Source organism: Pelodiscus sinensis, chromosome 19 (genome assembly GCF_052426305.1).
Source record: "Pelodiscus sinensis isolate ZL-2025 chromosome 19, ASM5242630v1, whole genome shotgun sequence".
Classification (NCBI taxonomy): Eukaryota; Metazoa; Chordata; order Testudines; family Trionychidae; genus Pelodiscus; species Pelodiscus sinensis.
The window spans coordinates 10,595,901-10,620,700 of record NC_143070.1 but is presented as its reverse complement, the minus strand read 5'-3'; the positions used below and the strand labels follow the sequence as shown (position 1 = coordinate 10,620,700).

General features: G+C 53.4%; 1 protein-coding gene and 1 long non-coding RNA gene across 2 annotated transcripts; one reads left to right on the top strand and one right to left on the bottom strand.

Moving 5' to 3' along the window:
• Window positions 1–228: 228 nt before the first annotated feature.
• LOC142823105 (C-type lectin domain family 2 member B-like) lies at window positions 229–14,713 on the bottom strand. The gene is made up of 6 exons (XM_089770498.1): window positions 14,615–14,713; window positions 9,810–9,939; window positions 9,009–9,104; window positions 7,549–7,721; window positions 6,816–6,919; window positions 229–2,536 (listed from the first exon to the last, which is right to left on the bottom strand). Exons 2-6 carry the CDS (start codon window positions 9,820–9,822, stop codon window positions 2,386–2,388), a joined length of 537 nt encoding a protein of 178 aa, XP_089626624.1. The 5' UTR covers window positions 9,823–9,939; window positions 14,615–14,713; the 3' UTR covers window positions 229–2,385.
• A 1,550-nt stretch (window positions 14,714–16,263) lies between these two features.
• On the top strand, window positions 16,264–24,299 carry LOC149522161 (uncharacterized). Its single transcript, XR_016347267.1, has 2 exons — window positions 16,264–16,652; window positions 22,306–24,299. It is a non-coding gene; the product is annotated as an uncharacterized LOC149522161 (long non-coding RNA).
• The last annotated feature ends 501 nt before the right edge of the window (window positions 24,300–24,800 follow it).

Genomic DNA, 24,800 nt, shown 5'->3' with positions numbered 1-24,800 from the left:
TGCAGCCTGCCAGCCACACCTGGGACACTCTCTAGCTTTTCCCAGTCTTGGTTACACTGCAGGGTGACCCCAACACACACCCGGTCCTGGATTTTCCTCCAGCATTGTAGGCTCTCTACTGCCCAGCCCTCTCCTGGCTGGGCCTGAGATGTTAGGTCTGTTTTAAGGGAATAATACATGAAAATGTGTCACTTTAAATACCGCTACTCAGGCAACAGAAACACTGGATCGGATTAAACAACAAAAGTTTATGAACCAAAGTATACAGGATTTTAAAAAAGGATTTATTGCATGGGCAATAAATATAAGGAAAAGTTGTGTCTAGTAGTCAAACTAATAATACTGAATTCAATGTAAAGGTTGACCACATCCTTCCAACACCACTCACCAAGCCTTTTGGGTCAGGACCATGCCCCCCCAATCCAATGGCCGTTTCTTGTATCTTCATCAGTCGTGTGGGGGAGGGAGATACCTGGGGGTGTTTGTCCCTCACTTTTATAGATCAGCCCCTCTCAAAGTTCTATGCAGCTGAGTAGAAGACGACAAGGAGTCTGGTGGTGAAAGAGGTTCTGACTGTTTCTTCTCCTCTGTTTGAGGTGCAGACTGATTTGTTCCTGCCCCCTTCCTTGCCAAAGAACAGCCACTTAATGGCCGATCAACTTTAATGACACCTGGGCGGAAGCATCAGCTTGTCCTTGGTCTTTGAGAAACAGGCTCTTCTTACTCCTCAGACATGTCTGGTAGATACACCCAGTCATAATTTTAGTGTATGTTCAGAATGCCGCACTGAATGTTGTTACACACATTTCACCACAATAGTGTTAACCAGCAAGCTGTGCGTTTTCAAAGGATACGTCACAAGGCATATTGTGTAGAGAGATTATTACAACAGCATGCAGGGTGTGAATACTGCCTAGCAGAGTGTTTCGCTGGGAGTGGCAGAGCAATTCTAACTCCTGCCTGCTGCCTTGTGCCAGCCTAGGGCTCTAAAAGTTCACGGAAAATAGTTAACACCAGTTTAACATTTCAGGCTTTTATTTTTTAAAAAAAGCCCCAAACTAGAAATTGGCAATTAAAGCTGCAAACTTCAAAATCACCTGGGTTTTCACCACAATTCCAAATGACCCAGAAAAATTCATATTGAAAAACATCTGGGGGGGGGGGGACACCTTTTCCCACTCAGCTCTGTCCCACTCTATGGAATGGTCTCCTATACACAACCACCTAACCTCAGGATGATTCTTACCAACAACCCCAGGACATACCACACTAATACCAACCCTGGTACCTTCCCTTGCAACAAACCCCGTTGCTAACTTTGTCCTCATATTTACTCTGGTGACAGCATCACTGGACCTTACCATGTCAGTTACAAGATCAAGAACACATATTCCTGTTCATCCAGAAATATAATTTATGCCACCATATGCCAACAGTGTCCTTCTGCTATGTACATTGGACAAACTTCTCAGACACTTCGCCAAAGAATTAATGCCCACAAATCAGACCTCTTCAGTTTCTTTTCATTTCAACCAACCTGAGCATAATCTTAATGACCTTACTACGTGTATCTTACTTCAAAGAGACTTTAACACCAGATTACAAAGGGAAACCTCAGAACTATCATTCATGCTTAAATTTGACACTTTACGAATGGGCCTTAACAAAGATGCTAATTATCTTACTACAAAGATAGCTTCCCCAATTATCACCCCTAGTATCATTATCTCATAGATATTTGCCTTCCCCCTCACCCCTTTCTGTTTTAAATCTGATTTGTCAGTTTTATAATGTGTTCACTTTTTTTTCATTGTATTCCTTTGGTATATATGGTCATGCCAATTCTCTTCCAGAATTTGATCGGACGAAGTGCGTCTGGCCTACGAAAACTCATCACCTATTAAACCATCCTGTTAGTCTTTAAAGTGCTGCATAGTCCTTTCTTTTGTTTCAGCAAGATCAGAGGAACACGGCTACCTCTCTATTACTATTAAAAGGCTCCACTGAGAGTTCTCTGAAGCAAAAAGCTTCTGTAGGGGGCTCTCGGGCAGGGAAAGCTGAGGCTGGTGCTGTGCCTCTCGGCTCAGGGACGATCACGACTCCCTGCGCCAGGTGAGGTAGGTGGGAAAGGCTGATCTGAGCAGTTCCACTGGCAGGGAAAACAGGCAGCCGTGGGGAGAGGACGAAATGTGCAAACGGCTTTTCTGGCTTTCACCCAGAGAGGCTCAGACCAGGTGTGATGCTGAAGAAAGACCAGTCCAGCTTTCCCAGGGCTAATTCTACCACACTCCTGCTACGAGCCTCCTCCTATTCACACCCTGCATGCTGTTGTAACGATCTCTGCACACAATATGCCTTGTGACGTATCCTTTGAACACACGCCTGTTATGAGGCTTCTCCCCCTGGCATCTCCTTTGCTGCTGTAAATACATCAGGTTTGCTGCAGATCCATTGTGCCTCGCTGGTGCACCGCGAGCTGCCGACCCCGTTCTCGTCGTTCAGGAAGGCGCAATCACCTCCTCCTTGGATCACAAACCTGCAGGGCAGAAGCCAGGGAGCGGGTGTGAGGCAGGAGCCGGGTGTTTCCCGTCGGTCACAGACAGGGGGCGACACTCTAACAGGGCAGGGAGCTGCTGCATTCACAGCCCCTCAGTTCCCCTTCCTGCACCAGCCCTGCCCCTCAGTAAAGGGGAGAGCTAGAAAGAGGGTCGTGAAGCAGCAGGGCCAAGAGGGTCTATGAAACTGGCCTCCATGGATAGGGGGACCGTATTTCCCTATACCTAACACGGGCACCAAGGGGGGGGGGGGGGAATGCAGGCATGTGGGACTTCAGCCCTATGGGGGGGGCGTGTCCACCGGCACTCAGAGCTCCAGCAGCTCCCCGCCCACCCTGTCCCACTGCAGGGATGAAGTTCACCCCAGCAGCACGCAGGGGAGGGAACCCCCCGGCACTTGGGGCTTCGGTGGCTTGAAGCCCTGAGCATGGGGGCTCCTCTCCCCCACCCCTCCTGCTGCGGGGGAAATACAGGACAACGTGCCCGTTTTTTAAAAGAAGTCGGGACGCCAGGAGGAGGTCCTAAATAAGGGACTGTCCTGGGAAAAACAGGAGACGTGGTCACGCTATCCATGGAACATTCATGCCGGGGGGGAAAGTTAACCTCAAATCTTGCTCCCACCGCACGCCCAGCTGGGGTTGGAAGAGCCCCAGCAGGCTCCACCCTCTCCCCTTAGTCTGCCCTGGGCGTAGGTTACAGGGGAGCAGCACATGGCGAGGAGCAGCAGTAACGCAGCACGGAAGAGCAGGGGCCAGGCTCCCCGGGCACATTGTATCATGGCCTGGAGCCAAGACACCAGCAGCACAGACCCAGGGGCCGTGGGGTGGCCCAGCCACTCACACCCAACTTCCTGCCAGAGCTGCAGCCCAGCACCTCCCCCCTGGGCACAGGGGCAGGATCCAGGCCCACAGGAAACGCTCCCCCACAGACCATCCTGTCTCCTCAGGAGCAGGTGCCGGGCTGGGAGGAGGCCCAGCACCACTCTGGGCAGATTGGGATCTCCCCACCCCCAGACCTCCAGCCTCTGGCTCTGGGTGGGCTAAGATGTGTCCCAGAGCCAGGCTAACCCAGCCCCCGCCTGCCTGATCACATGGCTGAGGGGAAGGGGGTAGGGGAGGCACCAGCATCCTGCCAGCAGAGCGCTGCTGGGACAGCAGTGATGCACCCGGAGCCTTCTGCTGGGGTGGGCCCCCAAAGGGTGGCAAGTTTCAGAGTTAACACCCCATTGAGATGCCTGCGGCAGCTCCTCCCCTCAGTGATAGTGTCTCAGGCTTCTGGCTGACTGAGACAGGGGTCATTCACTGGGGGAAGCGGGTTTCAGAGCCCACAAAGTGAGTGTTTTGTGCAGTGTAGACGTACCCTGAGCGCTCAGGACATACGCCTTACGTCTGCAGCGCAGCAGGGAGTGCGGCTCCCAGCTCTGGAGCACAGGCCTGTGCTAGCAAGACCTGAGCGACTCACAGCAGCAGCAGGGGGGACGTAGTGGCAGAGGTGGCGGCTCGAGCCAGCCAGCCAATTAAAGACTCCCAGGAAGACAGTGCCACCCAGTCAGCTCATGCCTGGCTGCCTGGTCTGGGAGGCCGGGTGCCAGCTGCAGCGCAGACATGTCCCCAGCAGGTTGCTAAGTGACGGCCTGTGCCATAGGCACAAAGGCAGGCTGCGGCCTAGCGCAGGGCATGCTTGCTGGAATATTGCCAACTGACCGGCTCCCTTAGCCCACCTTGGGTGTTTCCTGGTTTCCCACCCGTCACTAAAAGAGTGAGTTTGTTTTTAAACACAAAGCTCTGGGGTGTCTCAGCACCCTTTGTGGGGAGGGGGCCGGGGGTCTCTGTGTGGTGCCAGCATACACAAGTCCCGCCCCTGCAGCTCCAATTGACCAGTTTCCAACCAATGGGAGCTCTGAGGACAGTGCAAGAGCCAGCGCAGAGCTACCTCTGCCCTCCCTGACCAGGGTGCGCTGTGCACAGAGACACGCCAGCAGCAGCTGGCCACTTCCAGGAGCAATGCGGGGCCACAGCAGGTAGACAGCCCTTCTGAGCACCCCTCTGCACCATAGGACTTTTAACAGGACGAACAGAAATGTTGGGCAGGCCAGATCTGGCTGTGGCATACTTTGCCCACCCTGGTTTAACTAGTTATCGATCCATGATAGGAACGTCCCTCTTGTCCCATGACAGCCTCTGCTGGGAGACCTTGCCCAAGGCTTTGTGAAAGTCTAAGTACCCTCTATCCACCCAATCCCTCTTGTCCACACATTTGTTTATATCCTCACAGAATTCTAACACACTGATGTGGCAGGATTTCCCTTTACAAAAGCCCTGTTGACTCTTCTCCAAACATACCATGTTCACCCATGTGCCTGGTAATTATGGTCATATGGTTTAGCATAGTTTCAAGTAATTTGCCTGGTATTGATCTGGGGTCTAGCAATCCACGAGCCTCAGAAGTGTTAGTTAAAAAAAAAAATCCATGAGCTGCCCTCCGGTCATGGGGTGTAAAGATAAACGTAAGAAATGGGTTATACCCCACCGTCAGCACTTCTGCAATTTCATTGCCAAGTTGTCCACCCATGTGATTCAGACACTGCTGAGGTGCAGACATAAAAATAAATGAATCAAATCTGCAGAAGAAACAAAAAACAGGACTGTGTAGCACTTTAAAGACTAACAAGATGGTTTAATATGTGATGAGCTTTCGTGGGCCAGACCCACTTCCTCAGATCAAATAGTGGAAGAAAATTGTCACAACTATATATACCAAAGGATACAATTTAAAAAAATGAACACATATGAAAAGGAGGAAGGGAAGGGAAGGAGGTAAATGTCAGTGAGCTAATGATATTAGAGGTGATAATTGGGGAAGCTATCTTTGTATCAACGACTTGATTACCTGCATCCTGCTTCAAAGACCTTTTAAGACTTCACTTCAAAGAGAATCCTCTGAATTGTCATTCATGCTCAAATTTGACACTTTACACTTAAGTTTGAATAAAGACTCTAATTATCTTACCCATTACAAAGATAGCTTCCCCAATTATCACCTCTAATATCATTAGCTCACAGACATGTACTTCCCCCCCTTCTTTCCCCCCTCCATTCCCCTTCTGTTCTGAAATTTGATTTGTCCTTTTCATATGTTCATTTTTTTTAATTGTATCCTTTGGTATATATGGTTGTGACAATTTTCTTCCACTATTTGATCTGAGGAAGTGGGACTGGCCCACGAAAGCTCATCACATATTAAACAATCTTGTTAGTCTTTAAAGTGCTACACAGTCCTGTTTTTTGTTTCAGCTGCACCAGGCTACATTTCTAACACAAATCTGCAGAAGGCTTTCATTCCTCAATCTTTCCACAGAGCTGAATCCACCAGCATGGAAGAATGAAAGATTTGTGGTATGTAAACAACTGAAGCATTGCTCCCTATCATCTAGGAAACAGCATTTTTTTCAATGTGCACAAACAGTGCTCAGAAATGAGCCTATTAAACAATTTCAACTTTAATTTCAAGCATATTTCATTTCATGTATCGATACGAATCGTAAAATATCTCGTTTGCTATGTCAAGAAAATGAGCAATTTTGTTTTATACCTCTAGGGAACAGATACACGTAAGCTACCAAATGGCTACTGAAAAATGTGCAGTATTAATAGTGTTTGTATTTGATTTCATAGTGTTAGTTATCCCTTCTTTTAGAATTTTTTCTTCTATAACATTTTAAAAATTCATGTAGCTAAGCTATTTGTCAGTAACGGGCAGGTACCACGGTGGCACATCCACACAAGTGCACATGACCTCAATATGGGGGCACAAGACAAAACTCACTTGACTCATGGTTGAAAATCTTAGAAGGAACTTTGGCTGCTGTTTGAAGGTCAAACCCGGCTACTGGCTCACGTGGGGGGTAGTTATTAGATCACCCAGAGCCCACTGAAATCAGGCTGGGGGTGTTGTCTGCACCCTCTTTGCTGTTTCTCTGTTCCAGTGGCAGCCGCAGGCACCCAGGATGTGTGACCATCAAGCATCTGGTATGTAGATGCCTCATCAAAGATTCAGGGACCTCGTTACAGCCAAAGATATGTCCATCAGCCAGCGGGAGACACTGGCTTGCACCTGTCACTAACACACCCAGCACACACTCTTCCAAGCGCTCTCTGGCTGTTCCCACAGCACTGGCAGGGGGCTTGGCCTGAACTCGATGGCTCAGACACCAGGCACCCAAATCCCAGGGAGATCACAGAGAGAGAGGAAAAGACTCACCAGTGGTTGAATTCGGTGCCGTTGGCCCATTTCCAGGGCTGGTCTGGGTGCCTCCAGAGGCCAATCCAGTGGTCGAATTTGCCTTTACTGTGCTGCATAAAAAACTAGAAGAGCAGAGGGGGAGGCGGTGTCAGGGCCCGACAATCCCAGGTGCGCACAGAAGGGCTTTAAGTGTTCACAGGAGGAGGGGCTGGGGATTTTCCCCTCCCCCTTGCCCAGCTCTGGGTAATTCTGTATTAACCGTCCTCTGCCAAACCCAGCTCCCCCCACCCCAACTTCCCCAGGGCTGGGGCAGCGCTTGGGAGCTGCTGGGTCCAAATTCCCACCGCTTGCCCCCCATGTCGGGCCAGGCTCTGTGTGAAACCCTCGCCTGACAGGGCAGCCGGGCTCCCTCCAGCCCTTCCCGGGGAAGAAGAGAGATGATCAGCGCAGGGGATGCTGGGAGGGGCCAGGCCTAAGGGGACCCCTCCCCCACCTCAGCTGGCTGCTCTTCCCCTACCCAGGGGCACTGGCCCTTCCAGCCGCACTGGGGTCTCAGCCCCCCCCAGCCCCAGGCAGCCCAGCAGACACTGGGGCAGCCCAGCCCCAGAGGGGCGTCTCCTGCTGAGAGGCCTGACAGTGGCTGATCCCCCCGTTAATGACACCAGAGGGGCCCTGGAAAGTCCATTGGCTCTGAGCTGCTCCCTGCCCAAGGGACAGAGCCCAGGCCAGGCCAGTGCGACGAGTCTCTCACCATTTCCTGCGGGGTGTCGATCCCAGCCAGGGAGGCCCCCAGGGCAGAGCAGTTGCTCCAGCTGTCGGGCCAGTTCCCTTCGGTCTTGGAGAAATAGTAACATTTCCCCTGGTAGCCGACCCAGGTGTCCGGGCAGCAGGGACCCCATGCAGCTGGAGAGCGCCCAGATAACACTGAAATGGGACAGGAACAGGTGGGGTGAAAGGGGGCCTGCCCATGGGTGGGGAGAAATGATCCCAGCCCCCCAGGCTGCCTAGACTGCTCTGACCCTGGCAGGTACTGGGTGGGCTTGAAGGGGAACTAGGACAGTGGGAATCCAGCCCCATGGGAGTGTTACTTGTCCCTGGTCTCACAGGGCCACTAATCCCAGTTCACATTCAATAGGGAGGCAGCTGAGGCCCAGGCGCCGTGTCAGAGCCGGGGGTGGGTTGAGGGAGGGGACCGTGGTCAGGGCTGGCAGCTGGCAGGAGAGCGACGCTGGGTAAGAGGCAGGTTCAGCAAGGTTGGCCAGTCCGGTTCCCCTGCTCGCCTGGGCCGCTGCCCCTCCCCTGCTCTGTGCTGGGCTGCCCAGGAGGAGGCTGAGGGGTGGGGGGGAACAAACTCCCTGCCCTTCGCCAGGCCGAGCACCCACTGCCTGGAGCTCCCAACGCAGCCAGACGCAGGGCGAGGGAGATGCCTGGCGGGAGGCTCACTCACTCTGCTGTGGGGCTCCCTGCACCCATAGGGTGGAACCCCAAGCTCCCAAATCTCACCATGCCCTGAGTGAGCCAATGGGGCCCATTCACAGCCGGCTTATACCAGGGTGGCCGGCACTGTAACCATGGTGGGACTGTTACACCAGTGCAAACCCCTGGCACAGATGCGCTGGGGTCACATGTCCTGCTCTGGTCACTGACTGCAGTGGCCACACCAGAGCAGGGCCTGCCCTGCCCCACTGCCGCCCACCTACCTCAGCAGTTTGCACCAAGTCCGCTCTGCCAAAAGAGCCACATGGGCCCAGAGTCACCCCCGTGCAAACAGACGTAGATTCACCCCCCTCGGCCGGCTGCTGAGCCCACCTGGGGGCCAGTGCTCAGACCCCAGAGCAACAGATAAACCCCACCCCAGACATTCTCACAGATGCCCCCCCAAACACACACACACACCCCACACCCCTTCCCCAGGCCAAGGGCAGACACAGCCAGGCCCATGTTCACCAGGAACAGTTGCCCTGGTCGCTCACTGGTGGGTGTCATACAGTGCTAATGGGGGTGTCTGTGCTGCACCCCACGGCTCATTTCAGTGATGGGCACCTGCCAGCCTGGCCCTGGGCAGGTTTTGGGAGGAGGCAGGAGCATCCCTCAGGAAGCCTCTGTCCCAGGGGCAGGAGTCGGACAGGCCAGGAGGAGACGCTGTGACTGGAGCAGCCCCAGGGGGAGGGACGTGCAGAGAGGGGGGCAGGGAGGAAGCTGAGAACTCACCTGCCAGGGCAATAACAGCGATGAGGAGACCAAAGATCACGACTGCGGCGACTCCGAGAGCAACTGTCTTGTGTGTCTTGCAGTTACAGTGAGACCCTGAAACAGAGGGACCAGTCAGGCCAGGCTGCGAGGCCGCGTCTCACTGACAGCACCAGGCTACGGCTGCCCTAGAAAACACCCCGTTCTGCCCCTCGCGCCTCCTGCTGGATGCTCTGGGAGAGGCGCCCGGGGGCTCAGGCAGGCTGGGGCTGGCAGAACAGTCCCTCCCCTCTCAGCCCAGCACCCCTTGGCACCGCCAGCCAGGCCGGCACCAGGCCGGTGAACTCAGGGACACAGAGATAAGGACCCGCATGTTCCCATGGCAAGAGCTCAAGCTGCTCTGCCCCCTCAGCCCAGTACTGGCTGAGCCCACCCTGCCCAGCGCCCGTCCCCGCACACGGGGTCTCACCCTGGCACCACGCAGCTGAAGGGGGAGAAGGAGCCAGGCTGAGAGGGGCCAGGGCTGCCACAGGGGGTCTGACCCACCAGCCCAAACCACCCCTGCCTGGCCACATGCCCAGTGCTGTGTGCGCCAGCCAGCCCCTGGGAGCCAGGGATCGGGGCCCTGAGAGCCCCAGAGCTTCCAGCCCCTGCTGCCCACAGATGGGTTGGGCAGAGCCTGCCCCAACCCCGTCAGTCTGTGTCTCTTCAGCCTGGTCCCAGGCAGCAACACCCCGTTATCTGGCTCCTGTCCTGTCTCCAGGAGCCTACTGGCATCAACATGCAGCTCCTGCAGCGGCACATGGCTCTCAGCGCTCCCACCTGCTGACTCCATGGACTCTCCGCCGCGCTCGGGCTGGGGACGCTGCCGCAGGCGCTGGGCCGGGCTCAGCTCCTCTGGGTGACTGGTCCGATGCAGCAGTAGCAAAGCTCCCTCCCTGTTCCGGACTCCCTGGCAGAGCGGAAACCAAAACAGGCCAAGCAGGAGAGGTCAGGGCAATGCTCCCTCTAATTTTTTCCTTCCATGTGCAGAATCAGTTTTGTTCTTTGGACCAAGGCATGTGCAGATGTGCACCACTGTAAGGGAGCCTGGACAGCCCTCCCATGACCAGAACAACGACTACAGTGCTAGGCCTCATCCCAGCCTTGTCCAAAGTATGGCTCTCCAACATACCACCCTGGGTCTCACTCGAGTCTGGGCACGCACGTATGTACACAGGCCACACCAGAAAGGGTGGGGAAAGTCAGGAGTGCTGCCCAATTATGCAGAACTTGTACAGGACAGCGAGACCAGGCCAAAAAGACCAGAAACAACCTGGTGCTAGGACATGCCATGTTTTTGATAAGAGAAAAATTCCAGAGACAGGCAGAAAAATATGAATGAAGTTATCGTGGACAGTTCTCTGAAAACATCCACACAGTGTGCTGCGGCGGTCAAAAAGGCAAATAGGATGCTAGGAATTATTAAGAAAGGGATAGAAAATAAGACCCAGAATATCTTACTGCCCCTGTATAAAACTATGGTACGCCCACATCTTGAATACTGTGTACAGATGTGGTCGCCTCACCACAAAAAAGATATTTTGGCCTTGGAAAGGGTTCAGAAAAGGGCAACTACAATGATTAGGGGTTTGGACTGGGTCCCGTATGAGGAGAAGCTAAAGCGACTGGGACTTTTCAGTTTAGAAAAGAGGAGACAGAGGGTGTGTCTAAACTACATGGCTCCATCGATGGAGCCATGTAGATTAGGCTGGTCAGCAGAGGGAAATGAAGCCGCGATTTAAATAATCGCGGCTTCATTTACATTTAAATGGCTGCCGTGCTCTGCCGACCAGCTGATGATCAGTTGTTTGTCGGCAGATTGGGGCAGTCTGGACGTGCTGCGGTCGACAAGGAAGCCTTTGTCGACCGGTGCCTGTAAACCTGGTTTCACGAGGCATACCTGCACCGGTCAACAAAGGCTTCCTTGTCAACCGCGGAGTGTCCAGACTGCCCCGATCTGCCGACAAACAGCTGATCATCAGCTGGTCGGCAGAGCGCAGCAGCCATTTAAATTTAAATGAAGCCACGATTATTTAAATCGCAGCTTCATTTCCCTCTGCCGATCAGCCTAATCTCCATGGCTCCATTGACGGAGCCATGTAGTTTAGACACACCCTGAGGGGGGATATGATAGAGGTCTATAAAATCATGAGTGGTGTGGAGAAAGCGAATAAAGAAAAGTTATTTATTAGTTCTCATAATATAAGGACTAGAGGACCCCAAATGAAGTTAATGGGTAGCAGGTTTAAAACTAATAAAAGAAAGTTCTTCTTCACACAGTGTGTAGTCAACCTGTGGAACTCCTTGCCAGAGGAGGCTGTGAAGGCTAGGAGTGTAACAGAGTTTAAAGAGAAGTTAGATAAAGTCATGGAGGTTAGATCCATAAAAGGCTATTAGCCAGGGGATAGAAATGGTGTCCCTGGCCTCTGTTTGTCAGAGGCTGGAGATGGATGGCACAAGACAAATCGCTTGATCATTGTCTTTAGTCCACCCTTCTGGGGCACCTGGTGCTGGCCACTGTCGGCAGACAAGATACTGGGCTAGATGGACCTTTGGTCTGACCCAGTACGGCCATTTTTATGTTCTTATGTTCTTAAGCACTTTTGCAATATTTTGGCATTGCAAAATGTACCCTAGATATTGGCATAATAGGTATTTTACGCAAAATGTAACTGATTGGTAGATATGACTAGAACAACCAAGTCTCATTTTGCTATGAATTGGGTTTAGTAAGAACAATCAATAGGGCGGAATAAGCAGGATTGACCCACAGGTCCTGCTTTCAATGCAACAAGAAGAAATGGATCCCTTTATGCCGGCGACCCCAGCGCCTGGCGTTCTGACACATGGGAAACAAAGGAAACATGACCCCCTGCCCGGCACTGTAGGTCACATACAGCTGAAGTGTAAGTGAACTAAGCTTAATTGTTGTATTATAACAGTCTTCTATGACTTGCTTTTGCATTGCTTTGTGCTGTATTCATTGCTTTAGATTTTAAATCTTCAATCTTTTAAATTGTACAGTGAGTGTTTGGAAGCAGGGCCGGATTAAGCAGGGGGCTAGCTGGGCGGTTGCCCAGGGCACCAATCTATGGGGGGGATGCCTGATTGAAGTGGTAAGGGGCGCCGCACGCCCGGGGACGGAGCTGCACATGCGTTGTGTGCCCACTGCCCGAAGCGCAAGTATGGCTCGGTCCAGCACTGTTTGTAAGGCTTGTAAAACTTAAATACCTGTGTTAACGCCCTCTCCCCCCACACTCCTGCACTCTAGCAAACAGCACAGGAGGGGAGGTGGGGCAGCAGCAACTGCCCAATTAAATCACCAAGTCCAAAGCGGATCCATTTCAGTCAGCCTTGTCCAGTGATGTCTACCGCTGGGGGCACCACGTGCGGTGGCTGACGGAATCATCACAACACCCTGTACGAGCAGCCTAGGAAGCGCATAAACATCACTGTGATTTGGACCGCCAGGCCGCCCCCGACCCGCCAAATGGGGGTGCAAGGTAAAACATTTGGGGACCACTGACATAAGGGATTCAAAGGCCTGTGCAAACCCGATTGAACTATCCAGTCGTTGCACTTGCACAGAACCTATTCTCCACAGGATCTCAAGGAGCTTTGGGGTGAGCTGGCTTATAGGGATGTTGTCACATAGACGGCTGCACAATTAACCGACAAATCTGGGCTTATCGGTTAATTTTGTCGACTACACACATTTCCACTCCCCCCCCCTTTGCTGCCTCTGTATCAGAGGGAGCAAAGCGGGGGGGGGGAGGGAGGGCGGGGAAGCAGGAGCCAGGTTTAAAATCTAAAGCAATGAATACAGCACAAAGCAATGCAAAAGCAAGTCATAGAGACCATGAGGAGCTAGTTTAAAACCCACCACCTGGGTTGATGGTGAGCAACACCCAGGCTGCCCGGGGGGGGGGGGGGGGGGGCAGGATAAGGGATGCCCTGAAGGTAAGGTGGTGTGTTGGCTTCTGGCACGGCCTAGAGAATAGGGTGCTTGCTAGGGCAGGTGGCAGCGCAGAGGGTCCGAGGGGCCACCTGGAGCTGATCTACATGGGGAGCTCACAAGCTAGCACTGCAGCCTCATGCAGAGGCAGGGGGCAGGGGCAGGAACTGGTACTGGGGGCAGCCGGCTTAAAAGTTGGTTCTCTTAGCACCAACTTCAAGATGCCATTTGCCTCCCCCACACCCATGCTGCAGCAGGACAGGCAGAGGGATGGGGAGGCTGCTGCTTGGACCCTCCCCTACGGACAGGGGCTACTGCCACTCCATGCTGCTGCCTCTTTATCGGGGTAGAGAGGCAGGGGAGGGGGGAGGTGGCCCTTGGGAGTGGGGTCCAAGCGCACTGGTTGCCAGGGACTACAGAATAGTAATGTAACTGCTGCTAAGATTTCATGTGATTACATGACTATTCAATTACACAACATCTAACAACCCTACTTGCTTACATCCATCCAGAGGGGATGGAGTTAAGGGCACCGGCAGTAACTCACACCCTGCCATGTGCACATAGTCACTCTGTAGCACTCCTAGGAATAGACACCAGGCATCCTGATAGTCCTGGGTTTTCACTACTACACAGCTTTCTCCCCAAGCTGGGATTAAAATGTGTGCTCTGACCACTAGATCGCACTCCCCCAGCCTGGAACAAAGTTCCCTCTAACCTAGTAATAGAGATGTAGCTGTGTTGGTCTGATCTTGTTGAAACAAACCAAGGGCGATGCAGCACTTTAAAGACTAACAAAAGATGTTTTATTAGGTGATGAGCTTATCACCTAATAAAACATCTTGTTAGTCTTTAAAGTGCTGCATAGCCCTTGGTTCCCTCTAACCTAGGCACTGCTGCAGTGGAGATCCTGATGTTTCTAAATCCCCTAGGAAAGCCTCACAGGCAAGTTGCCAGCTCTCATGTTCTTTTAGGATAGTTGATGTTTTCAAGAGCCCAGCCTCCTTAAAAGTTCCCTGCTCAAAACCATGCCCATGAAGTCACATGCCCTCCCCCCTCACCCCCACTGCCTCCCCCTGTGTGTAAACGTGGGCCATGCCACACTGACCTGAACACACATATTTCCACATTCCTAGTTCCCAGCCTTGGGGGACACCGAAAAGTTCGAGCTTGCGCCCTGGTGCCAGTCCTAAAGGCTGAGGAGCCAGAACGCGAGGGCGGGGGCGGCCCCACGGGATCTGCAAAACTTTTTTTTGAGTCCTGACTCATTTCGAAAGAAGCTAAAATGCATAACACAAGGGGGAGAACCCGGAGTCCGGGGGGGGGGGGGAGCCTGGTGCGCACATTTCAGGGGCTCCATCCTCTAGCCCGGCTCTCTGCCTGCCCCTGCGCCCCGCCGGGGGGGGTTACGGTTTAGGTGCCTGGCTCGGGCTGAGCGGAGCTGGGCGGTTCGGTGTCTCAGCCAGGCCGGGGCGGGAGGAGGCTGCAGCCAGAGGGGCGGGCAGGGAGCGGAAACTCTGCCCCCTGCCCAAAAACACGGCTTGTGCGGCCGCAGCGCCGGGAGGAACCCGCCTGGGAAAACCGCAGCAGTAGCGGCCCAGTTGCCTTATCCCTGCGCACAGCCTCGCACCTCCTTATCTGGCCGCAAAACCCACAGAGCCGGCTCGGGGCGGCCGCGGGGGGAGCAGATGGGGGGGCGCCCCGAAACCGGCCCCCCAATTATCCTGGGTCCGCGTCATCCCCTCCCCGACCCACGGGGCGACTCGGCTTCCCCCTCCCCGCAAATCGCCCCTCTCCCAGCGCTGCGCAGCTTCCAGCCTCGTCCCCTAGGTCCGCCCCCTGTCCCCAAGAGCTGCCAGCAGCCCGGGATGGGGCGGGCCCCGCTCCCCTTCCCCCACCGCCCCCAGTTCGGGTCTCCCCCCCGCTCCCCTTCCCCCACCGCCCCCAGTTCGGGTCTCCCCCCCGCTCCCCTTCCCCCCACCGCCCCCAGTTCGGGTCTCCCCCCCGCTCCCCTTCCCCCACCGCCCCCAGTTCGGGTCTCCTCCCCGCTCCCCTTCCCCCCACCGCCCCCAGTTCGGGTCTCCCCCCCGCTCCCCTTCCCCCACCGCCCCCAGTTCGGGTCTCCCCCCCCCGCTCCCCTTCCCCCCACCGCCCCCAGTTCGGGTCTCCCCCCCCCGCTCCCCTTCCCCCCACCGCCCCCAGTTCGGGTCTCCCCCCCGCTCCCCTTCCCCCACCGCCCCCAGTTCGGGTCTCCCCCCCCCGCTCCCCTTCCCCCCACCGCCCCCAGTTCGGGTCCCCCCCCCCCGCTCCCCTTCCCCCACCGCCCCCAGTTCGGGTCTCCCCCCCCCGCTCCCCTTCCCCCACCGCCCCCAGTTCGGGTCTCCTCCCCGCTCCCCTTCCCCCCACCGCCCCCAGTTCGGGTCTCCCCCCCCCGCTCCCCCCCCCCCCAGCTCCCCTTCCCCCACCGCCCCCAGTTCGGGTCTCCCCCCCGCTCCCCTTCCCCCACCGCCCCCAGTTCGGGTCTCCCCCCCCCGCTCCCCTTCCCCCACCGCCCCCAGTTCGGGTCTCCCCCCCGCTCCCCTTCCCCCACCGCCCCCAGTTCGGGTCTCCCCCCCCCGCTCCCCTTCCCCCACCGCCCCCAGTTCGGGTCTCCCCCCCCCGCTCCCCTTCCCCCCACCGCCCCCAGTTCGGGTCTCCCCCCCCCGCTCCCCTTCCCCCCACCGCCCCCAGTTCGGGTCTCCCCCCCGCTCCCCTTCCCCCACCGCCCCCAGTTCGGGTCTCCCCCCCCCGCTCCCCTTCCCCCCACCGCCCCCAGTTCGGGTCTCCCCCCCGCTCCCCTTCCCCCACCGCCCCCAGTTCGGGTCCCCCCCCCGCTCCCCTTCCCCCACCGCCCCCAGTTCGGGTCTCCCCCCCCCGCTCCCCTTCCCCCACCGCCCCCAGTTCGGGTCTCCTCCCCGCTCCCCTTCCCCCCACCGCCCCCAGTTCGGGTCTCCCCCCCCCCCCTCTCCCCCCCGCTCCCCTTCCCCCACCGCCCCCAGTTCGGGTCTCCCCCCCGCTCCCCTTCCCCCACCGCCCCCAGTTCGGGTCTCCCCCCCCCGCTCCCCTTCCCCCACCGCCCCCAGTTCGGGTCTCCCCCCCGCTCCCCTTCCCCCACCGCCCCCAGTTCGGGTCTCCCCCCCGCTCCCCTTCCCCCACCGCCCCCAGTTCGGGTCTCCCCCCCCCGCTCCCCTTCCCCCACCGCCCCCAGTTCGGGTCTTCCCCCCCGCTCACCAGCCCCTGGCGGCTGAGCCCGGCCAGGGCTTTCCTAGGAAAAGGGAAGAGAAACAGGATTTCAAGCCCGCCCCGTCCCGCCCCCCCCCATGCAAAACTTCCTTGCAGCCCACCCGAGCGGAACCAACAGCTGCGCCTGCTGCGGCCCTTCCCCCCTGCGCCGGGCGGAGACCCGCCTGTCCGCCCGGGACCCGGCCTGGCTGCTGCCGCTGGGCGGGAGGGGTCGCTCCCCCGTTGCAGTTTCCTTCGGGCTTAGGGGCACCAGTATCCTCTTCCCTCTGCCCCTCCCTGTAGGGTTGCTGCCTCCCACAGGCGCCCTGTGTGACCGTGTGTGTAGCAGGCCGGGCTGGGGGGCTGTAACTGGCCCGCAGGAGACAAGAGCAGCTCCCTTGTGAGTGGTAAGTGCTAATAAGGGAGGGGGAGGAGGCTGCCCCCCCCCCCACGCCAGAGTCTGATTTGATCCCTCCAAGAAGTTCTCCCTTCCCCACGCACCCCTGGGTTATGGGGCTTGGCTTGTGCCCTCTGACCTGTGTCAGCTGGAGGGGGTTGCAGTGAGGAGGGGCAAAGTGCACATGCAAGGAGGAGTTTAGTGCAGGAGCCCCTACAGCCTGAGCAAAAAGCCGCTGGGTTCCAGCTGAGGCCGTGGCCTTCCTTGTTCTGTTTTCTAAGTGCCACTGCGTGGGACCCTGACCCACACTAGGGGTGGGAGTTTCACACAGGCCGGATCCACAGTGATGCTCTGGTGCTGGGGGAAAAGAAGAGGATGGAACAGCTGTGCCACAGAAGCCCCATTGCTCCTCTCTTCAGCCCCACACATGATAGAAGGGCTTTCCAGGGGCACTATGGGATGCCAAGGCTGCTGTAGCCTGCTCTTCCCTGTTCACACACTCGGGCTACGTCTAGACGGAAGGCTTCTTTCAGAACTGGATGGCAGGAGGCTTCCTGGGAGCGGGGTTGGGAGCGCACTGGCTGCCAGCCCTGCCCTGGGGACCATCGAATTGTTGTGTAACTGTTAGAATTTCATGCGGTTACATGATTATTCGGTTACACGGTATCGAACAGCCCTTGTTATTGCACATGCCACAAGAGACATTAGTGCTCTCCAGCTTGCCTGCCAGGGATTGGGGAGGGCCCATTTCCATTAAGCGGCCATTTAAAGAAGTAAAGTAAGAATTCATCATTCATGTTATTTCACCCCAGTTGGCTCTTCACAGTCCTTGCACCACCACGTGTCCTTCCTCCTCCAGGGTCAGCAAATCAAAATGAAACACCATGAGCTCTTCACCCGTCCTCGTCCAATGTCCTCACCCCAGCTTCTCCCCTTCATTCTGGGGTGCACAAAGTCCATAATCCCAGCTACAGGGTCTGTGTCACCTTCTTCCCAAGATGCAGGGGACAAGGAGACAGTGCCAAACTGGTGTTACTTGGGGGTCCTGCTCCTGTACCTCCCACCCTGTGCTCTGCCCTTCTTGCCCCATGCAGAGTCCTTGACGGGAGTCTTCTTGATGGGGAGCCTCCACACAGTAAACCTTGGGGTTAATGCCCCCATTGAGATGCACGGAGCAGCACCCCCCAACTCAAAGTGATCATGTCAGGTGGTCTGCAGACTCAGGCGGATGTTTCTGTGTCATTGACTCTCAAGTTATAATTCCAAGTTTTTCTTCCCAAGGGCTCAATTTAACCCCCTCGCCCCCCCCCCATTTAGATTATCAAACGGCTCCAGGATCCAGGGCTCCAATAATGTTTATGTCTTTATCTGGTCTTAATCAATCCCACCCACAGACTCACTCCTCATCTGCCATTACTTGTGTGAAAAGGATGTTTTAGGGCCTGGCCTGTAGATGTCAAACGAGCACTAATTTAGTTGTAAGTGGAAAAGGAAGGCAGCATTGTCAAGATACGGGAGATGTAAATGAATAACCAGAATTTGATTGGATGACCAATAATAACCCTGCTTTTAGGGAAGTAAAAGAAACAAAGACAGCCAAAGCAACAAAGTGCTGATAACCCCAAATAAGAGGTAATCAAAAGTAAAAAAGGCAGAAGGAGGCAACAAAAAACTAACGTCAGCATAGTCAGGCGAGAGGAAATATACCGAAACGGGTATGTAAGGGTGAACTAAACAGACCGAAAGTGGACGGGTTGTGAATCTGAAAAAGCCAGGTCTGATCAACCAGGGCGTTGAATCTCATTACTGCTCGTAAGCTCCGAAAGGGGAACACCGGTCATAAGTTGCAACGAAAAATCCGAAAAGAAAGACATAAAGAAAATATCTCCTGAATCTAAACAATGCGTCTATCCATCTTAATGTAAGTATTATATAGGTATGTCTGATAACTCCACAAACTGTTCAAAGGTAACTTTGGAGGGTATAGCTGTAGGAAGGTTTATTTTTCTCGTCTTAGTTGTATTTTTTTTCTAATCTTGATTGGTATGTTACGCTGTCTTAAACGAATTCAAGATAGTGAATTGATTTAAATGAAAAATTAATTATAAAAGTAAATAGAAATAAAGTCTTGTGTTAACCCCAAAAGCAAGTATTCCTCTGTCTGTGGTTTCAAATCCTTTAAAGAACCGAACACCGGTTCCTGAAAACTTGGACAGGACAGATTTATAGCCAGGACAGATTTATAACTTTTCTGTACCCCACCTCTCAAGGCTTGCCAGCTCCCTGGGACCCCGCTCTCACTTAAGGCAGTACAAACTGCTCATGTGATTCATGTCTGGTTCTGAGATTCCTGACCCCTCCCTCTCTGTCAGACATCCCAGCCAAAGACAGACAGCTGTATCCTCCTCAGTAATCAGACAAACTGACTGTCATTAATTGGGACAGATGGTGAGCTGGTCTCTGAGCTGGATATGAGGAGAGAGAGCAGAAAGTTCCTCTAAAGAACCAACCTAGAGAGAACCAAGGTTGGGAACAGAGTTTGTTGGAGGAAGAGGTGAGTGACTGGAGAATACGTATCTGATCTGTCAATGCGCAGGGAGACGCTGTCCATAGGCCCCGGGAATGTTCCTGCAAAGGAAATCACAGGATTTTATTAACAAAGAGCAAAAGAGTTCTTGCGCACGGAGCTGCCAGGGTAGACGTAGCCCTTGTGTGTTTGGCTTGTGCTCTGAGTTACACCAGGGGCTCCAGCAAGGCCTAGGATGTGGGCCGGGCCAATGCTTCCCACTTGGCTGCAAAGAGCAAAACGGAGCCAATGGGAGCCACGAGGCTCTGGGGCCCCGGTGCTGGTAAACAAACAAACCAGGCCGGCCAGTTAAAGAGTTTCTCAAAGCGACTCCACGGAACACTTTCCGAAACACTGCTCTAGATGTCTGGGAAAGAAAAGAAACCTCCCACCATTCCCCCCCAAAAAAGAGAGCTATGGCCACAAAAAGGAGGAGGGGGGATATTTTCTAAGTGGGAGCCTAAGAAAAGCCACTACATTCACTCCAAGCTGACCTGACTGATTCTAAGTAAAAGATATTCAGGTACATCTTGTGAACACCTGCCAGCTAACTCTCTTAGGACTCATGACAGTTTTAATTCCCTTGCCTGTGGACGCTAGTGAACAAATCCCCTTCCCTCCCCCCCACACACATACATAATATTCATAAGTGTCATGGATGGTAACATACATCTACAGATACTCTACAAACATCCATTTTAATTTTTAAAGGAAGGGGGGAAATCCATTTTAAATGTACTTGGATTCATGATAACATTTTTAAAATAAACTAATTTCAAATGAAATCTGAATTCAATGCAGAGGTGTAAGGCCTAAAGTTATAATCTCGTAAAATGTTTCAATAACTGTGCTGAATCCATGAGCCTGTGTCAGAAACTCTGAGATTAAGGCTCTTTCAACAGAAAAACAATTGGGGGAAACTGCAGAACAATGGCTGTTAGGTGACTGATTCTGTAGGAATTCAGAAAGAACTTCTAGACAGAATGTGACGGACCGGGCCGTGTCTGGGCACAGCTGAGGGCGTCCGCTCAGGGCGAATTGCTCAAATCCGGGGCTCCTTACAGCCCCCAGACTGGTGACCTCTCCAAACAGGCCACAAACCAGTCCCACAGAGCGCTTCAGCAGCCTGCCTGAAGCCTCACGAGCAAAACCCCTCCGACACCCCAGCAATATCCGTGCCCCAGATGGCCTCGGGCCTCATACACAGGTGGGGGGTCCTAGCACCCAATCCCACCTACCCCGAACAAATTCTGTCCGGTTCCAAGAAACCAGCCAGAGATCCCTGGTCAATTTACCCTCTGGACCTTACCCACAAATCACGCTGGGCCAATCCTTTAGAATCTATATCTAAAGGTTTATTATTACAAGAAAGAAAATCATGAGAGTCAGGTTGTTAAAGGATAGTACGTTACATGCACCGAATCTCCCAGTTCTCGATGCAGGCTGTAGCAGAGATGTACAGCTGCTGGTTTAAAAGTTCTTGTTGCACATCCTAGCATCAGGATGGGTTCACAGGTCTTCCGGGCTCTTCGATCCCTGCAATGCTGCCTCTGGGATGAAGTGCTGAGCTGAGAACAAAATGGCATCGACCACATGGCCTCTTTATCTCCTTCCTGGCCTCTTCTAGTATGTAGCAGGTCACCTGGTCAGAGGCCAATCTCTGTGTTCCCTGCTGGCTGCTCTCAGGTGACAGCCCCCATTCTTTAGGTGTGTCCTTGGCCCATTGAGAGCCATTGTTCCACAGGGCCTCGGTAATTAGCATGTCCACAGGCCCGGCCCTGCCCAATGCTTAACCACATGCAGGGAAATCTTCAGTGTTCATACAAGTACATGCTAATAATTGCACACACAGACATTATACAAACACATGAACAGCGTACATAGGATTATTAGATAATAAGCTTCTATTCAATACCTCACATGGCCCCCTCCTATACCATTTGTGGGGCCAACACCCCCACCTATGGGTGCATCAGTGATCTGGCTGCTTCCCTCAAGATCCAGCAACGTGACACAGAAATACCCAATAGCAAAGTTAAATTGCAGGCAGTGAAGAGGTGCATTTCCTCCACCTCATTTACTTGTCAAAACTCTCAACTCAAAGTACCATGACAAATACCAAAGGGTATGTCTACACTGCCTCCCTAGTTCAGATTTAAATATCCCAGGCTTTATTTGCATGTTCCCGGGTGCCGCCATTTTTAAATGCCCCGTAGTTCGAACTCCCTGCCCGTGGCTGCATGCGGCATGGACTAGGTAGTTCGAATTAAAGCTCCTAATTTGAACTACCATTACTCTTCCTGCAAGGAGGTTTAATGGTAGTTCGAATTAGGAGCTTTAATTCAAACTACCTAGTCCATGCCGCGTGTAGCCGCAGTCAGGGAGTTCGAACTACGGGGCATTTAAAAATGGCGGCACCCAGGAACATGCAAATGAAGCCCGGGATATTTAAATCCCGAGCTTCATTTGCAAGTTTGAATGCCTACATTAGCCACCCTAGTTCAAACTGGGGTGGCAGTGTAGACATACCCAAACTGCTTTGCAAGATGTGTCATGCTATGACATGAGTATTTAATAAGTCATCCTGATAACCATAATAAATGTCAGGGCGAGAGGTGACTCACTCAACCAGTGCATTTTTCTAATTACACTTCAAAGAAAGTCGTTGGAAAATTAGCTTAGCACCTTGCATCAGAGTAAGCTGAAAACCAGCTTTCTACTAGGGATGTGCATGTGAATCCGAGTCCATTGTTAACCGATGAACCTGGGCAACAGTTTTAGTTGCATATTTATTATGCAAATAAAATGTTACCGGTCTGCCAAAAGTCCTGGCCCCCAGAGCTGCTGCTAACAGCCAACTTTAGCTCCATCAGCTCCCCCACTCCCCTCCTTAGAGCCTCCCCACCTCCCCGTGCTCACCACGTGGCTCTGGCCCCGGCTGGCACAGCCCAAGAAGCGGTGGGCACCCACCATGGGGCTCTGGCTCCGGCCAGAGCTGCAACTGCAGCCATGAGCCACCCGTGTCGCCCCCTGTCTGTGACCGACGGGAAACACCCGGCTCCTGCCTCACACCCGCTCCCTGGTTTCTGCCCTGCAGGTTTGTGATCGGAGGAGATGGCGACTGCGCGTATCTGAACAAGGACATTGGGGTCAGCAGCCTGCGATGCACCAGTGAGAGACGCTGGATCTGCAGCAAACCAAAAGCACTTACAGCAGCAAAGGAGACTCCAGCAGGACGAGGCTCGTAACAGGAGTGTTGGACAATTGGTCCTGGGAAGGCTGGACTGGTCTTTCTTCAGCATCACACCTGAGCCTTTCCAGAGTGTCAGGGGCTGGTCTGGTAGCACTTTATAGACTAACAAAACATGTAGATGGTATCATGAGCTTTTCAATGAGTCCACATCCTTTTTGTAGTGGGGGGCCCAGAACTGGACACAATACTCCAGATGTGGCCTCACCAACGCTGAATAAAAGGGAATAATCACATCTCTGATCTGCTGGCAACGCTCCTCTTAATGCAACCTAATATTCCATTAGACTTCTTGGCTACAAGGGCACATGGTTGACTCATCCAGCTTCTCATCCACTGTAACCCCCAGGTCCTCTTCTGCAGAATTACTACTTAACTGATTGGTCCCCAGCTTGTAACTATACTTGGGATTCTTCTGTCCCAAGTGCAGGACTCTGCACTTGTCCTTGGTGAACCTCATCAGATTTCTTGTGGCCCAATCCTCCAATTTGTCTAAGTCATTCTGGACCCTATCTCTGCCCTTAAGCATATCTACCTCTCCCCCCAGCTTAGTGTCATCTGCAAACTTGCTGAGGATGCAATCCATCCCCTCATCCAGGTCATTAATAAAGATATTGGACAAAACCGGTCCTAGAACCGAACCTTGGGGCACTCCACTAGAAACCGACCGTCATACTGACATCGAGCCATTGATCACTACCCGCTGGGCCCGGCCTTCTAGCCATCTTTCTATCCATCTACCGTCCATTTATCCAATCCACATTCCCTTAACTTGCTGGCAAGAATATTGTGGGAGACGGTATCAAAAGCCTTGCTAAAGTCAAGGTATATCACATCCACTGACTTTCCCATGTCCACAGACCCAGTTACCTCATCATAGAAGCTAATCAGATTGGTCAGGCACAACTTGCCTTTTGAGAATCCATGCTGACTATTCCTGATCACTTTCCCCTCTTCCAAGTGCCTCAAAATGGATTCCTTAAGGATCCCTTCCATGATTTTTCCAGGAACCAAGGTAAGACTGACTGGCCTATAGTTCCCTGGCTCATCCTTTTTTTCCCTTTTTTGAAGATGGGCACTACATAGACATAGCCCTTGTGTCTGTCTTTATATATGCTAACAGCTTCTCTACTGTACTCTCAATAAACACAGGGTATTGCCTTCTCCCCTGGAAAAGATCCCGTGTGCTTCTTATAAGCATAACAAGTTTCATCAGCCGACACCCCCACTCCCTCTCTGCTGTTGGTTTGTATTGTGGGAACAGGTCAATCCCACTTCTCTCCCCACGTGTTTCTGCACCTTTCGTCCTTTGATAGACACCCCTCAGATCCCTTGGTAGCTGTGTCGTCTCTAAGCTGGGCAGCCTGATGCTTTTAGTTGCTCCTCATACGGACCCATTGCATGGTTTTTGTCATCTTTGGCCCCTGGTTCTGAATTTTTTCCAGTTCATCCAGGGTCCTTTACTCTAAGTCACCAGTCTCTAGATCAGTGGTCTCCAACCTTTTTACACCCAAGATCACTTTTTAAGTCTCAGACCAGGCGAAGATCTACTGCCCCGCCCCTTCCTTGAAACTCCGCCCTCTCTATTCTCCTGTCCATCACTTGCTATCCCCAGCTCTTATACACTCTGTTAAACAGTTTATTTTTAAATTATGCAATATATAAAATTAAAATCACGTTTATAGTTATGAAATAAATGCTGTTTTTAATTCATGCTATTTAAATGTCAAATGAAGAATTTACAATGATACATTTTGTTCTCTGCTTTTTGTAAATCTAAAATCAAGTATTGATAATTATATATTTTTTCTTCCAATAAAGTCTCAGTGTGACACCTGTGACTGAACAGTGTCTGGGTTGTAGTCTGAGATTGCTAGTCGTATACAGTACATCAGATGGGCATCTGTGATCCTGCGCTCAGCCTGGGAAGCTTGCTCCAGCACAGCTGGAGCTAGAGGCAGCCTCCCTGGGCTAAGCACAGGGCAGCCAGGCTGGAGGGAAGAGAAGCGGCCAGCTGGCCATGGCGCTCAGCCAGGGTGCACCAAGCTCCACGTGGGCAGGTGCAGAGGAGAAGCTGACGATAGCTGGAGCGCGGGGCAGCCTTTCAGCTGAAAGCCACAGTCAGCTGGCTGGGGTGTTTCAGCCCTTCCGATCGCTCAGCTCCCACCATTCCTTGCAGCTACTCACCTGTGTTGTTGCTCGGTGAGTAGCTGCTCCTCAAATTAGGCGTGCAGTTCAGAGAGGGCTCAAGAGCTACTCTTAGAGCCCCTGAGATCTACTGGTTGGTGACCACGGCTCTAGAGCCTGAAGAACCCATGCTCAGAGGGTCACGAATTTGGCCC